Here is a 14,089-nt window from a genome sequence, read left to right as displayed (position 1 = left end):
ATTAGTTACTTATATTACAAGCTGTAGACTGGAACAACATGATGGAAAATAATGGTCTGTTTTACCAGTTTGAGGTAATTATTTTTTCCTCTTAGAGGTGAGCTAAAACCCATGTCTTTGAAGAAGTGAGAAAGCCACTTACCAAAGTATCAAGGTTTAACAAATCATCTGAATTTTGAATGCAAAGGAAAAAAACCTCTTCACTTTGCAACTAAAAAGGAAATGTCTAGAGAAACGATTGCATGGCCCAGTGATGAGAGTTGGAAGATATTAATTTGGTTTATGATCTGTGTAGATTTGTTTTGTCAGCAGAGATTCCAAGTAGTCCTTGCTTTACTGTGAAAAATATCTGGCAGTATTTGAATTTTGTGCTCCTTGAAGAATTGCATGCTATTGACTGCAAAACTTGTTCAGACTACATTTGGATTTTATTGTGGGAAAGGTTTAGCTGTTTCCTTTATGAATAAATAGTGCATCAGTCTTGCACTGCAAAATAAAGTTAGAACTAATTAGAAGACATGCATTAAAACCCATTGTTCTAATATCAGTCTGTGAAATCAGAAATCAGTCTGTGAATTGCATGAGTTGTTAACATCGTGTTCTTAATTTTCAGGAATTTTTTCCTAAATTATTCCCTAAACTTATTTTGCTTAATTTATAAGTGAAAAAATCTAACTAGTGTTCACCTTGCCACAGTGAAGTTGCTTAGTGGTTCTTAATGGAGGAGCTTATCAAAGCAGTGGAAGTGTACCAGCTAATCAAACTAATGTAAAGTGCCCATGCATATACAAATATTAGGAAATAATCTCTACATGCCTTATGCTTTTTAATTATTAGTAATGGGTTTTGGCTAGCCAAAGTACTGGAGTATTCCATCACACATCGCTGAGGAAACCTAACCAGTGCAAAGTGTCTTTAATCAACATAAACTGAATTAAATAGTCATGAAAAAATATTACACATCAGTAGTGCTCGGTACCCCACACATTCTGATTAGCTGAGATAATTTTATTTTAGTATACAGGAATGTATTTTTGTGACTGAACTTGAACATCTATCTTTAACAGTGAGTTGACTGTTCCATCCATCAGCTTATTTCAGGAAGTTAAACCTACACAACCTTTCTTTGAGTTATTCAGGTGTTGTGTATGCTGACTCTAAACACTTGGTATAGTTCAGAGGTTTTTGGTTCTGCTTCTGTTTTTTTCTCTATTTACAGTAGAGTTATTCCAAAGCATTATATTCTCATGCCAACATATGTTCATAATTCCCATTTAAGTGAATGGGAGTTTTCTATACAAATAATAGATTTATATAGTCTATGAAGTGAATAATCCCCTTGTAAAAAGAGGTATACAAACCAGGAAGTCATCAGTAATGATCTATATGTTTAATTAACTGGCACCTAACTTTTAGCCAAACTTGTATAAGTAATCCTTTTCTCTTTCCCATCTGCTGCTGAAAAGAGGTTCCAGGTAATGCTTTTATTTTCCTATCTAGTCCATCTTTTACTGCCACTTCCCATTTTCCTTAAAAAGCCATCTGTCATGTTGGGTGCCATACCATGCACCTGTCACTCTTCAGAATGTTGCTGTATGAAAAATCTGAAATTTATATATATTCATTGTAGTTCTGTTTCATATAATAAGCTAAATACAATTTTACCTACAATACGAACTCCAACTCCATGAACTATTATGCTTTCCTATGTTTCAAAAGTAGTATTTTTCAGTAATCTTTATAAAAATGTAAAGGTTATACTCTTTCCAGCCCCCTAGTGGACAGCTGTGTTACCTGTGATGATTTGACAGTCTCAGCTAACATGTCAAGGTGTATATGTTACTAAATTATTTAAGCATTAGATTCCCTGTATCTGCATTAGGGATTATAAACTGGCACTTACTGCTCATAAGACACATGGAAGGAAATAATTATTTTTATATAGATAAATAATTATTTTTATATATTATTATTATTATAAGTAATTTTTGTCAAGAAGCAGTATTTAGAAACTACCAGCCTTCATTATCTTCTAATGAAACCAACCTCTGTAAAGTTTCACAAATGACTTTGAAGAACTTGCCAAGAGTAAATGAAAAGAAGTCCTCCTTACTTTTAAATTCATCCTATACTTCCTGCTTGCCAAAACCTTTTGGGGAGGGCAGGGCAAGACACTTCATGCTGAAGAGTACTGCAAAATAAATTCTCTGCAAGTGCCCCTAAGTATGAAGTGCAACTTTGGTGCCCCACACAGGAAGGGGCTTTTTCTTTTGTACCCAGAACTGTAATTTGCTCTGTGAAATCATGCCCAAAATAATACTTGTATTTTTAAAACAGAAATAAATATTGTAAATCACACTGTTGTAAGTTACTACAGAACTCCAAGAATTGGTGGTAATTTACATATGCTGTAAAACAAAAAATCATTCCTTGTTCTGTTAGTAACTTTAGATAATCAGTAACAACGAGGGAAATATGGAATGAAATACATCATACAGAAATGGGTTGTAATACTTAAGCTATGTCTAAAACTGTGAACAAGGTATTTTTTTGTTTCAGAAACTACTTCAAAATGCTTGTACTTGATTTTTATGGTTTTATAACAAAAAATATTAAAATGCATATACCAAATCTATTTTAGTTTTGAAAATAAAGTTACCAGTATTGAGGCATTTATTTCCCTTATGATAGATGGCTGGAACTCTCCTTCCCCATGCTAAAACTGACCTATCCATATGTGAATTCACCCAAACACGTTATTCATGGTCTCCTTTCCATCTTTTCACACAGTTTTTGAGCATGCATACAGGTACATGACCACTGTGTGTTGTATATGCCATTAGTCACTTTGCTGCACATTACCTAGCAAATTAAACACATTTTCAGCTTTCACACTTTAAAAAGGACTTGGAAAATGTATTCTCGTAGCCTTCAGAATTCCTGTTTTTAAATGGCTCAAGTGGTTATCTTGAAACTTAATTTGGAACAGAATACATAGGTGCTTGTAATTTTTGTTCCAGTTCCACTGTTCTGGATCAATATATAATTAGTCTTTCCTGGCCAGGTATTTAGACAAATTGTTTCGGTGACCTGTGAGATAATGCAGCTGAGTAAAAGTTGTTAAGTTTTCCTGACCAATGCACATTCACTTTATTCTGTTGTGTGGTATTGTATGAATGTAAATGTGCTCTAATCATTACTTCAGGATGATATCAACCTGTATTTGTATCTGTAGAGCTTTAAAGTATAGATAGTCTTCTCAAGCAGTTGTAAAATGTGAGATAGTTTTACCTCTTGTCCCATTCTATCACAAGGGATTAACAGGCAGTGAATGTTATAAAAATGCCACATTCTAGAACCAAGCCACAGGGAAATATTCAGTTCTGGAAACATAAACAAACCTCTGTCAGAATCATGTCCTTTCAGTTTTTACTGCTTTCATCAAACTTCACATATGTTCTTCTGCTATATTTAATTTTTCTGCCTTTTTTCCCCTCCAACTCATTTTTCCCTCTGTGTTTCAGGGACATAAGTGAATTAGTGAATGTTTCGGGGTGGGAGAGGAGGAAAGAGATGAGGTTTGAGTGCACTATGTCAAATATGAGGCTGAAAAGTGGAAGAAGGGCTTTTTAATGCTGTGTTTTGATAATTTCCAGAGGAAAAGTAACGAGACGGTTGCAGAGTTGTCCATGACAAATCAGAAATTAAAAATAAAAAGTATTTCGAAGCATTCTGGATTGAGCTGTTTTGTATTAAATTAGGCAGGGAAAATGAAGAAATAAATCAAAGGAAATTGTATTTTATTTAATTAACTGAAAAAGGTGCTTGTCAACTGACCTTCAAAGTACACAGTGTACAAACAAATCATACTGTTCTGAGAAGGACAGTCATTATTTTGAATTGAAGTCGTCACTCAAGAGCAGAGATGAAATTAGAAATACTTCATACTAAAAAGGAATATGAAAGAGACCTCTTGTTTTATGTTTGATATTAGTTTATTACACTGCCTACTGGATTAAATAATCTGGATGTTACTGAATCTATACATAGCATTTATTTTTAAACTAGTTACTCTTCTTAAAGGTCAAGTTTAAAGAATTGTTATCACAGCCACAAATGCTGTGAATTTGCTATATGCTATTCCATATGCTGTAGAATCAATAATCAATGCTCCTGAAAATTACTAAGAATAATTGCATATATTTAATAAATAAATCTTATTTGTTTATGTGTTTCTTTGTATAGGTACAGTTGAATGCAGTGTGAAAGATGTTGTGGATATTTTTCAAATAATTGAGATTTCTTAATTAAATCTGGGCTATTCAGAACAGTGGAGCATAAGTTATGGCTGTTACTCCTGCATTTGCATGGTCTTGGTTTACTTCCACCTAAGCTTTGATCAATATCTCATTCCAGTTATGGAACAGTGAATGGGCAGGTGCATCTGGAGCTCTTAATAAACTATTACTAAAGCAGGGAAAGTTAGATTATTAGATTAATCAGGTAAGCCTCTATGCAGTAAAATTGCTGCAGAGAAAATGAAGGTACCATGAAAACATAGCAGGAAAAAGCTAAGAATGTTTTAAAAGTGGTCAGTCATTTTAAAACAAGCTTTTGCATTAACCCCATGGATTGCTGAAGAATTAGAGAACCTAGCATGTTAAACAAAGGATTTTTAGGTTTTGTCTTTCTGCTCTGACAGAGGTATTTCTTTTAAAGATGAATATGGTTATAAGTTGAGAATGACAGGGCTGTAAGATTCCCCGTGCATTAAAGGTTGGAAGGTACTGTTAGTATGGAATGGGTGACGGACAGCCTTCTCTTATTCACAGTTCTTTATTTCAGACCACCAGTTAGTAGGGCCTTGCCACAGCCAGAGAAACTTCAGACAAATAATGTGGGGAAAAAAAAGAGACCTATAGAGGTAAGAAAAATGTTGCTCTTCTCATCTTCTTTTAGGATTTTGTTTTTGCCAGAAACTGACACACCTGTGAACACATTAAATGGTTATTTTATTTTAAATGTATCAAAGATGGAAACCGTGAATAGTGGGTAAATAGCAGAATAAGTGGGAGAGAATTTTTTCTTGTAAATAAAAATAAAAAAGACTATATTTCTTTTTCTTGCAAATGAAATGGAGTATAAGTCAATGCTTAGTAATCATGAAACCTTAGAACTGGCTGTAGAAAGCAGGATGTCTTGTTTAGATAACTGGATTGTTAAAGGGTGTACTGTTCCTAATAAAACTAAACATTTTTTTATTCCAGTCTTTTTAGAATTTATTTTAAAACTTCATTTTCAATTCATCACTGATAAGAGTTTTAAAAATAATTTAAAAAATTCTACTAATGATGAGTTTAGCTTTGGCACCTGTTTTTTCATTACATGGCAATTGCAAATAAAGATACCAATTTTTGATTAATCTGGAGTAAAAATTCCATCTAACCTTGGAAAATTCAGTTCTTTACAAATCCAAATGTTGTTGATTCTGCAAAATATTCGGTGTAGCATAGTAAACAGCTTTTTGACATCAGCACTCTTGAAGTTTTAGGCTGTAATTTAGGTTTCTAGTTGCTGGATGGAATTAAAATGTGGACCAATGTTTGTCATTCTTGGTTTCTTAGTGTCTTCTGCTTTAAAAGAACTTTATTCTTCACTGGACTTTATTTATTTATGTGCATGTGTATGAGTATCTCTTTCAGTGTGTGTATGTGTATATATATATATATATATGTATATATATGTATATATATATGTATATATATATGTGTATATATATATGTCTGCGTTATATGCACATTCTGCAGCATCCCCCGAGAGGTGAAGGACTGACTGCTCTGTGTGTGACAAGAATGAGCAGCTGTGTAAACTGACAGGGGAGCCATGAGATGTCATTGAACTCCTTTACAACATAAGGACATAATTAAAAAATTAAATCCTACCGAAGAATGGGGGGTTCATAGCTGCTTTAAGGTTTTGCCTGTCTATTGATATGACTGTCTTTTTTAGGACCTCATTTTGGAGCTGGTGTTTGGGTATCGAGGCAAGGACTGCAGAAACAATGTGCACTATTTGAATGATGGTGCTGATGTAATTTATCACACTGCTTCTGTTGGGATCTTGTATAATGTGGCAACAGGTAGGAGAAAACCCACTGGAGGGGAAATGTTTCTTTGTGTACAAGGAGTTACAGTTTATAAAGTAATTAATATGCTTTAAGCATTGTAAAAGTATGTGGAAAAATATTGTTTGTTGCTAAAAATTCAGTCTGTAGAAAATATTCATGATAGCTGTGTAAGCAAACAAGTGTACTGAAATGGTCCTGGTGACTGAGCTTTAAAGGAAGTAAAGATTTGAGTTTTTTGGTGTTAGCTTTCTGAAATTTGCATGTTGAAATTACCACAGAAACTAAAAGAGCTGAACAATGGGCTAATTGTAATTTAATTTTTTTCATAAGAATAAATTAACATTTTTATTTGGTTTACTTTTCAGTTATTTAGATCACATATATTCCTTCCCAATAACCAAGTGAGTTTAGATAACTTAGACCTTTAAAAAAGTACACAATGCCATTTGTTTCTGAGATAGTTAAGGAACTTGCTGTGGAAAATTTGAGGGAATAGTGTGGAGTTACTGAGTGCTGTGTGTTGAAATCGAGATAAAAAATTAGGAGTTTCTGTTCTCTGGTTTTATGCTTCAAAATGCAACATGACCATAATGCTGTTTTCTAACAAATACTATAAAATTTTCCGACATTAGCCGTGTCTGTGTGTATAAATGTTTTAATTAAAGTTGAACTAGGGTTGGATTTTTTTTTTCTTTTATTTTTAGGCTCTCAGTCATTTTACCAGGAACACAATGATGATATTTTGTGCCTCACTGTGAATCAGCACCCCAAGTTTACCAACATAGTGGCAACTGGCCAAGTAGGTATGTTTGTATTTTTGTAAAAAGAATTAACATAACAGCATGCAATCAGGCCCTTGTAAATTCATGATAAATCACAAAAATATCTGATTATGCTATCTCCGTTTGTATGAGTGTTACTCAGTTACCTGTCCTCTTTATATGTTCCTTCGACTTTAATTGAATAAAGTTGACAAAAATATTGAGGCATGAAAGATTAAACTTATCTTCTGTTTGGAGTATTATCAAAACTATTTTTTCAGAAATCATGAGCCCCATTAAATTAGTCTGGTTGTATTGAACTATCAGCTTGTGTTAGACCTTCCAAAGAGTCGTAGCCTTTCCAAAGAAGAGAGCTAGCCTTCATTTCTTAAAATACATGTCAATCTTATGTAGGGTTTACCTCATCAGGTAGATTTATAATACCTACTTGGTGGTTGGATATGATATAGCTGTCATATTCCAGGCAGAACCAAAACCCTAATTGTGTTCCCTGCAGATAAATTGAGATTTAGAGTGAAAACGTATAAATATATTTTTCTTAGTGACATTAAGATCTCTGAACAAACCAGGTTAAAAAAAAAAAAACAAAAAACAAACAAAAAAAAAATCAAACCCCAAAAACCCACACCATTTTCCATTAGCAGAGCTGGTAGAAATTGCTGTTTCTAGATTTTGTAGAATAGTGATTTTCGTAGCCCTACAATCTGGTTGTAGTTTTCATATCTTCCATTGGTTCTCAGCAGATTCAAACCCACATTATTTTCTTCAGTGCATAGAATACGAAAAAAAAAAAAAATCTTATTTTATTTCAGCAAAAATAGCTTTTTTTCCTTTAGGTATGTTTTAGAGGTTTCATGTAAATCCAATCAGTTCTACAGAGTTTATTGCCTGCTTTCCTGTGTCTTTTGGATTTTTAGGTGCATTTCTCATTAAAATTGACTCACTGATAATACTAACTGCTTAGCTAAACTAGCTTCCTTTCTTGGTGAGTTTCTTGCCTCACATCATTTTAAACAATTTTTAATGGAAATTATTTAAATGGAAAAAAATCACCAGCAGATTTTTGTCTATGGTTTAATTGCAAAGAGCATTTGCAGGAATTACAAACCTTCTGTTGTCTTTGAGAATTTGCTTTTTCATTGTATTTCTTAATCTGGCCCTGTTTGCCTTTCTTTAGGGGAGGAATGTGAAGATTTTTCTTCTACAGTGTTCATCTTACCTAAGACAAAACACAGGAATTAATCCTTTTTTTATTTTCATAATTGTTTCTACATCAACTAGCAGTAGAACAATATTAACTGTGAATTAAGGCGTACAAATCAGGGACAAATCAGATGACACTTAAAAATTATATATACTTTTAAGAAGAGAATTAAAAATAAGCTGGAAGTGAAATATCATAAAACAGCACTTACTTTTTGATTTTGAAGTGATGTTAAAGAGTGTGTATACTCTATAAAGAACATACTTAACTGCTGCTACTTTTCCTATCGACATGGTTGGCACAAATAGTGTCACCATCATGATTTAAATCTTCAAAAGATTTATTGAATTTTCAGGTACTCAAATGCTACTTCTTAGCATTTTTTTCTCACTTAATTTGTTAAAATATCAATGACATGAAAAAAGACGTTTTTCATTTACTTGGGCTGAGAGAGACCTAACATACACCAAAACTAGATTTTTGTGTTGTAGCTCAAAATGGAAATCAAAATATATTCATTCATTCAATATATTCATTCGATGATTTATTCCTGATGTGACCTCCTTTTATCAGTAATTACTCATCTTTAACAGCAGTATTGGTACTGCTGCAATGCAAAAAGATGACATCAAGGTGTGTGTTAAGAAATTACACTGAATGTGGCATATATTTTCTTTAGCACTTATCTTATTTCTGATCTAATTATTTTTCTGCTGCTTTTCCATTACAGGAGACTCAGCAGATATGTCAGGTAAGGGAAACAAAATTTTAACATCTTCAGGTGTAGTTAGTCTATCTAGTAGCCATCTGCAGCTTTATAGAGCCATAAGTGATGTGAATTCATTTTTAGTTTATTAAACCCTGTGTATCAGTCGTATTACTGTCAGCACTGAATAGTCAAAACAGCTCAGCATACTGTAAATATAGACAAATTTAAAATGTTAGAACACACTTAAAAACTACTCTTTTTGAAGCATATTCCCTTCTTGCTGCTTAGTGATTAGTGAGTTCTAATACATACTGCTACTGTAGCATTCCTCTGTATGCTTGCCAGTTTTGTAAACACATTGGGGCTGACAACATTTGTTTTAGACCTTCAATTGAGTGTAATTTTAAATATGCATTTCTAAAGTAAATTCTATTGAGGAGGCCTAGGTGACTGAGTGAAAAAACTAATCACCTTTCACATTTATGTACAATTGTCATGCAGTTATTACCACAGATCCAAAATTATTTTTATGATGTCAGTTTAATTTTTCCTCTGTCATTTTGGGTCTTTGACATTTTGAGAGTCTTGACTAAGACATTTTTAATTAATTTTTTTTCAACTGTAATTGTAAAAACTCATCACCATCATGTGCGAATGAGTTCATTGTTGAGCAGCCATAATTGTCTGTCTTGTGAAGAATCTTCAGAGATGCATAAATGTGTGGTCATGGGTACTAGGAAGTGAAATAATCTTCATGTGTATCTAAAGCTTGCTCTGTAAGAACAAATGTACATTGACATCTTTAATGTGTGTTGGCTTCTCTTAAATATGGCAAATGATGCTTGCTCTAAGGATGGGAGGAAGACTATAGGTACATTTTCCCACACTTTTAACCTGTATTTAAAAAAACAATGATGATATGGATATTTATATGAAAGAACATCTTTATTCCTGTATATGGTGCTTGGGCACTTTCCCTGTGTCATGTGCCTTCTTCCTACTGCAACTTTAGTTTGAGCTTGTGTATATTACTAAATTCTGTTGTCACTGCCTGAAACGAGCACTCTTTACTTTTTTCTTCTTTCTGGAACCATTAATCTGGTCAAGTTGCCTGCTTTCATTTGAAAGTTGAAAGGTTTTGCTTAAAAATTATTGATGGCTATTTGGCATCCTTCTTACCAACAATTTTTTTTGTTGTTTTGTTTTGGTTTGGTTTGTTTTGGTTTGGTTTGTTTTGGTTTGGTTTGGTTTTTTGTTCCAATTTTCAGTTCTTGGAGCAGTAATGTCTGTACTAGTCTGGAATGACAAATGAAATTTCCTAGTGACTGGGTGTAGATTTAGCCCACCTTACTAAAGATTTTTTCTGTCTGGCCAGCCCATGGTAGCTTTATCTAAGTGCTCCCAGAAGGAGATGACACCTTAGAACATCTCTCTTGTGAAGGTGTTGAGTACACAGGCAGGATTCAGTATCAGGACAGAGACCTTCAGAAGGATTCTATCACACGCAAGGTCCCGAGAGTCCCATGTTTTCTGTCTTGTGGATCTTTCTCTGAAAGGTTTTGTCAGTTCTTATTCAGGAAGACTAGGTGAGAGTTTCTGTCTGCCACCCAAAAGAAAACTTTTGGCCAAGGTTATAGGGCAGGTGCACAATTCAAGGGTAATACATAGTCTTACCAAGGGGAGTGCTGAAGAGTGAAAAACCAGGGCCATAATAAAGCTTTCCCTTCCCTCAGCTTCCCGTAAGAACAACAAAGAGTTTGCCGACAATTTTTGGGAAGTGCTTGTTGCTGCCAACTCCTACCCTTTCTGTTTTAATGGCATGTCCATACTACACTGTAGTACCTCTCAAAAGGTGATGATAACACCACGTTGCTGCTGTGAGAGGAAATTCCAATGGGAAATAAAAGAAATGAGGAAGTAAGTTCTAAAGACCTGTTTTGGAACAGGTGTGGAATTGTGCTCAAAAACTGAGTTTCATGTGGCTGAAATTTTGCCAGAGTCCCTGTGCCTACTGTTTCCCATCACATGCATGCCTTTGAGGGCCTAGATTTAGCTGATTAGAAACACAAAGCATGAATCTGAAAGACAATTTAGTTTATGTGAATCTGGTCTATGACAAGTACCAGTAACCTTCAGACTCCACAGTCAAATTCATTAGAGATCAGAAGTGAAGGAGTCTGAGAATCTTACTATCCTGGAAATGCCTTAGTTGCTGCTCAGAGGTTGTAAACTATATGTGGATTGCAAGATCTTTTGAGAAGGCATTGCATTTGGGAAAAAAACCAGCTGTCATCATGGTGGAGATAATCACATAAATTAGTAGCATGGAAGGACAGTTTTCAGTGCAGAGAGTCTAACCAATGCAGACTAAATACCGTAGCTCTTCTACATCAGTAAGCAAGCCAACGATTCGGCTGATGCTCTCCTAAGAGGGCAAGCATTTCAGACAGGTGACCATTTTGTAGAAAGAAGATTTTGGCCCTGCACTGTGAATTGAATTCTCTGTAGTTGTCAGTTGTCCAAAAGCCCCATGTGGAGTTACATTCTTGGTGAGCAGCTTTACGAAGGTTTTTGAGTTAACATGCTGCTCTACATTTTATTATGAGAAAAACAGGAGAAGACAGTTTGCTTTTAGAATTTCTGTTATAATGTAAAGAGCTCAACTTGTTCTTCCTACCTAATGATCCTGTTTGTCATAAATTGGTTTCCAAAAGGAGGCCAAAATCTCCTTTCTTTACTTTCCTGTTCTCCCCCATCTGATCACAGCAATTTTGGGGAAGTGCTTATTAAAAAGTATCAACTGCTTCAATAAGCAAATTATCACACATTTTCAAAATGAATACTAATGCCATGTTTTTATGTCTGTGTAGCTACAGCTCCTTCTATTCACGTGTGGGATGCAATGAACAAGCAGACCCTGTCGGTGCTGCGGTGCTACCATTCCAAGGGCGTTTGCTCAGTCAGTTTCAGTGCCACTGGCAAACTGCTGCTCTCCGTAGGGCTGGACCCCGAACACACCATCACCATTTGGAAGTGGCAGGAAGGTAGGAAAGAGACTGGTTCTGTGGAAGGGGTTTATGCTGTTAGAGCTACGTTGCCTTGAGTCAAGAGCAATCATAACATTAAAGCATCAGGGGATCAAAAATTATTACAGTGAATGCTGTGCACTGTGCTCCTTACAAGATCTAAAATAGATGTGTTTACCCATTCTAGTGACTGCTAAATATATCTCCATTGAAACTATTGTGTAAAGATCAAGATAGTTCACTGATTTCCAGTAAGAATAAAGTAAGGTTTTCTTTTTTTTTAAATTGTCATAATTATTATTATTATTATTTTATTCTTCTCTAAGGTCTGATTACAGACTAGGTTGTCATACTCCTAAAATTATTTCCCAAAGTTGCAAATTGCAGAAATGAGGTGCCAGGACAACTCCTCTATGCATATAATTGGTGCCTTAGGCTATGCTACATGTTTTCAGATCAGCTTTGATCTGTATTCCTGATTTAAGCTAAAGAGATTTGAGCTCCTTTCCTCATCTCCTTTCTGCCTGGCAAAGCCATGCCAGATTATGGATCTGATTCTCTAGTCTTAGAGGTTTACTTCCTCTCTCTTTGGGGATTGCTGTTTATCAACTAGTAACTTTTCAAGATCAGCTAGTAAATTTTAAAGATCAGCTATTAAGTTAATTAAAAGTGGTCTTTCACAGCTTGTATGATAGATCCTATGGGGATGGATGCAATGTCAGGTATATATTTATATAATCTTAGGTAGGATGAAGGATGGGTGGTCAGAACATGCCTGTGTTCATCTTAAGGGTCGATACACATTCAGAATGGTACCTAAGGATCCCAACTGAGGAATCTTTATATGGGTCAAGGTTATTTTAATGCATTTTATCCAGAAGTGTGTCTTTTTCTCAGCAAATTGCAAATGCCCATTTTCTTTCTGCCAGGTGCCAAAATTGCCAGCCGAGCTGGTCATAACCAGCGTATATTTGTAGCAGAATTCAGGCCAGATTCAGACACACAGTTTGTCTCTGTGGGAGTAAAACATGTAAGGTTCTGGACACTGGCTGGAAGAGCTCTCCTCAGTAAAAAAGGGCTGCTGAGCTCCATAGAAGATGCCCGCATGCAGACGATGCTTTCTGTAGCTTTTGGAGCGGTACGTACTTCAACAAACCACCTGAAAATGCATAAAAACAAACTTTTTTTACCCTTCTGCCTTTATTCAGTTCAGTGAGACTTTTATAACCTGCTGATGAGTATATGAGTTGTTTTGTTAAACTCAGTTTAGCATTCCTAATACTTACCTGCTACTTAGTACCAGCTTCCTTTAGAACAGAAAGGACAGGGCTGTGGGTTTGTATGTTTTCTGTAAAAAAAACAGATGCTTTGAACTGATAGCACACTGTTTGTCATTTAATCCATGTAAATCAAAACTGAGTCTGGACTGCAGGAACCAAACAGTAGAAATGAGGTTGATTTTATGCCCACCTGGAGGTTTTGTAATCTGTATGTGCTACTGCACATGGGTGATCAGAGAGCAGTGTTGGCCTGGAGTATTTGTTAATGTTGGACACTGTTAGACAGCTGCTTTAGGGGTTTCTTTTGCTTTGGGGGTTTTTGGACATGTGCAGGCCATCTTGCTAAGTTCCACAGCACTGCTGGGGCTGGAGTTGCTCCACATGAGCAGTACTCCAGTCTTCAGCAGGGCAGAAAGCCACAGATACCTTTTGTGGAGTGGCCATTTGCCCTGATTGCCTGCACTTCTGTCCTGTTTGACCATCTGCCTGTTTGACACAGACTGAATTTACACCAGTTTTGATTTTTGAAATTCTAACTGGACTGTGGTTTCCTTTTTTTGCCACACTGTCTCTTTTACACAGTGGTGTCTGCCTGATTTAGATGTAGGTCTTACAACAAACCAAGAAATTTTCCACATGGTAACTGGTATTGATGCCCAGCCTAGGCATTAGTCAGGGGTTTGGGAAACCTCTGTAAACTTTCTTATGAAGAGACAGGTTCTTAGTGTGAGAATCAGGCTGTATGCATGGCCTGAAGTTTGGTATGAGGGCTGAGGATGGAGAGCTTCCAGGGGTTTTGTGGAAAGCTGTGCAAACTGAATAAAGCCAAACCTGGTTTGGAGTTCTCCATACCTGTGTAGGGAGCAGTTTGGGGAGTGCTCTTCTTGGTTTTGTCTCCAAAGGAGCTGGTTCAGCTCTCCCAAGACAGAAGTTGGAAACAGGCCAACAGTTATGCTGTGAG

At 35.5% G+C, this 14,089-nt stretch overlaps 1 protein-coding gene across 1 annotated transcript in view; it reads left to right on the top strand.

The window, feature by feature from the left end:
- Positions 1 to 14,089, top strand: part of EML5 (EMAP like 5) — a 96,320-nt gene that overhangs the window by 69,414 nt on the left and 12,817 nt on the right. Inside the window, exons 28-33 of the mRNA XM_063399135.1 lie at positions 4,846 to 4,924; positions 6,010 to 6,139; positions 6,832 to 6,930; positions 8,844 to 8,864; positions 11,693 to 11,866; positions 12,778 to 12,986. Coding sequence (XP_063255205.1) covers positions 4,846 to 4,924; positions 6,010 to 6,139; positions 6,832 to 6,930; positions 8,844 to 8,864; positions 11,693 to 11,866; positions 12,778 to 12,986 — 712 coding nt within the window. The remainder of the gene's footprint in view (positions 1 to 4,845; positions 4,925 to 6,009; positions 6,140 to 6,831; positions 6,931 to 8,843; positions 8,865 to 11,692; positions 11,867 to 12,777; positions 12,987 to 14,089) is intronic.

Source organism: Prinia subflava, chromosome 5 (assembly GCF_021018805.1).
Source record: "Prinia subflava isolate CZ2003 ecotype Zambia chromosome 5, Cam_Psub_1.2, whole genome shotgun sequence".
NCBI lineage: Eukaryota > Metazoa > Chordata > Aves > Passeriformes > Cisticolidae > Prinia > Prinia subflava.
Note: the sequence above shows the minus strand (reverse complement) of the source record. Positions and strands in the feature narration are given on the sequence as shown.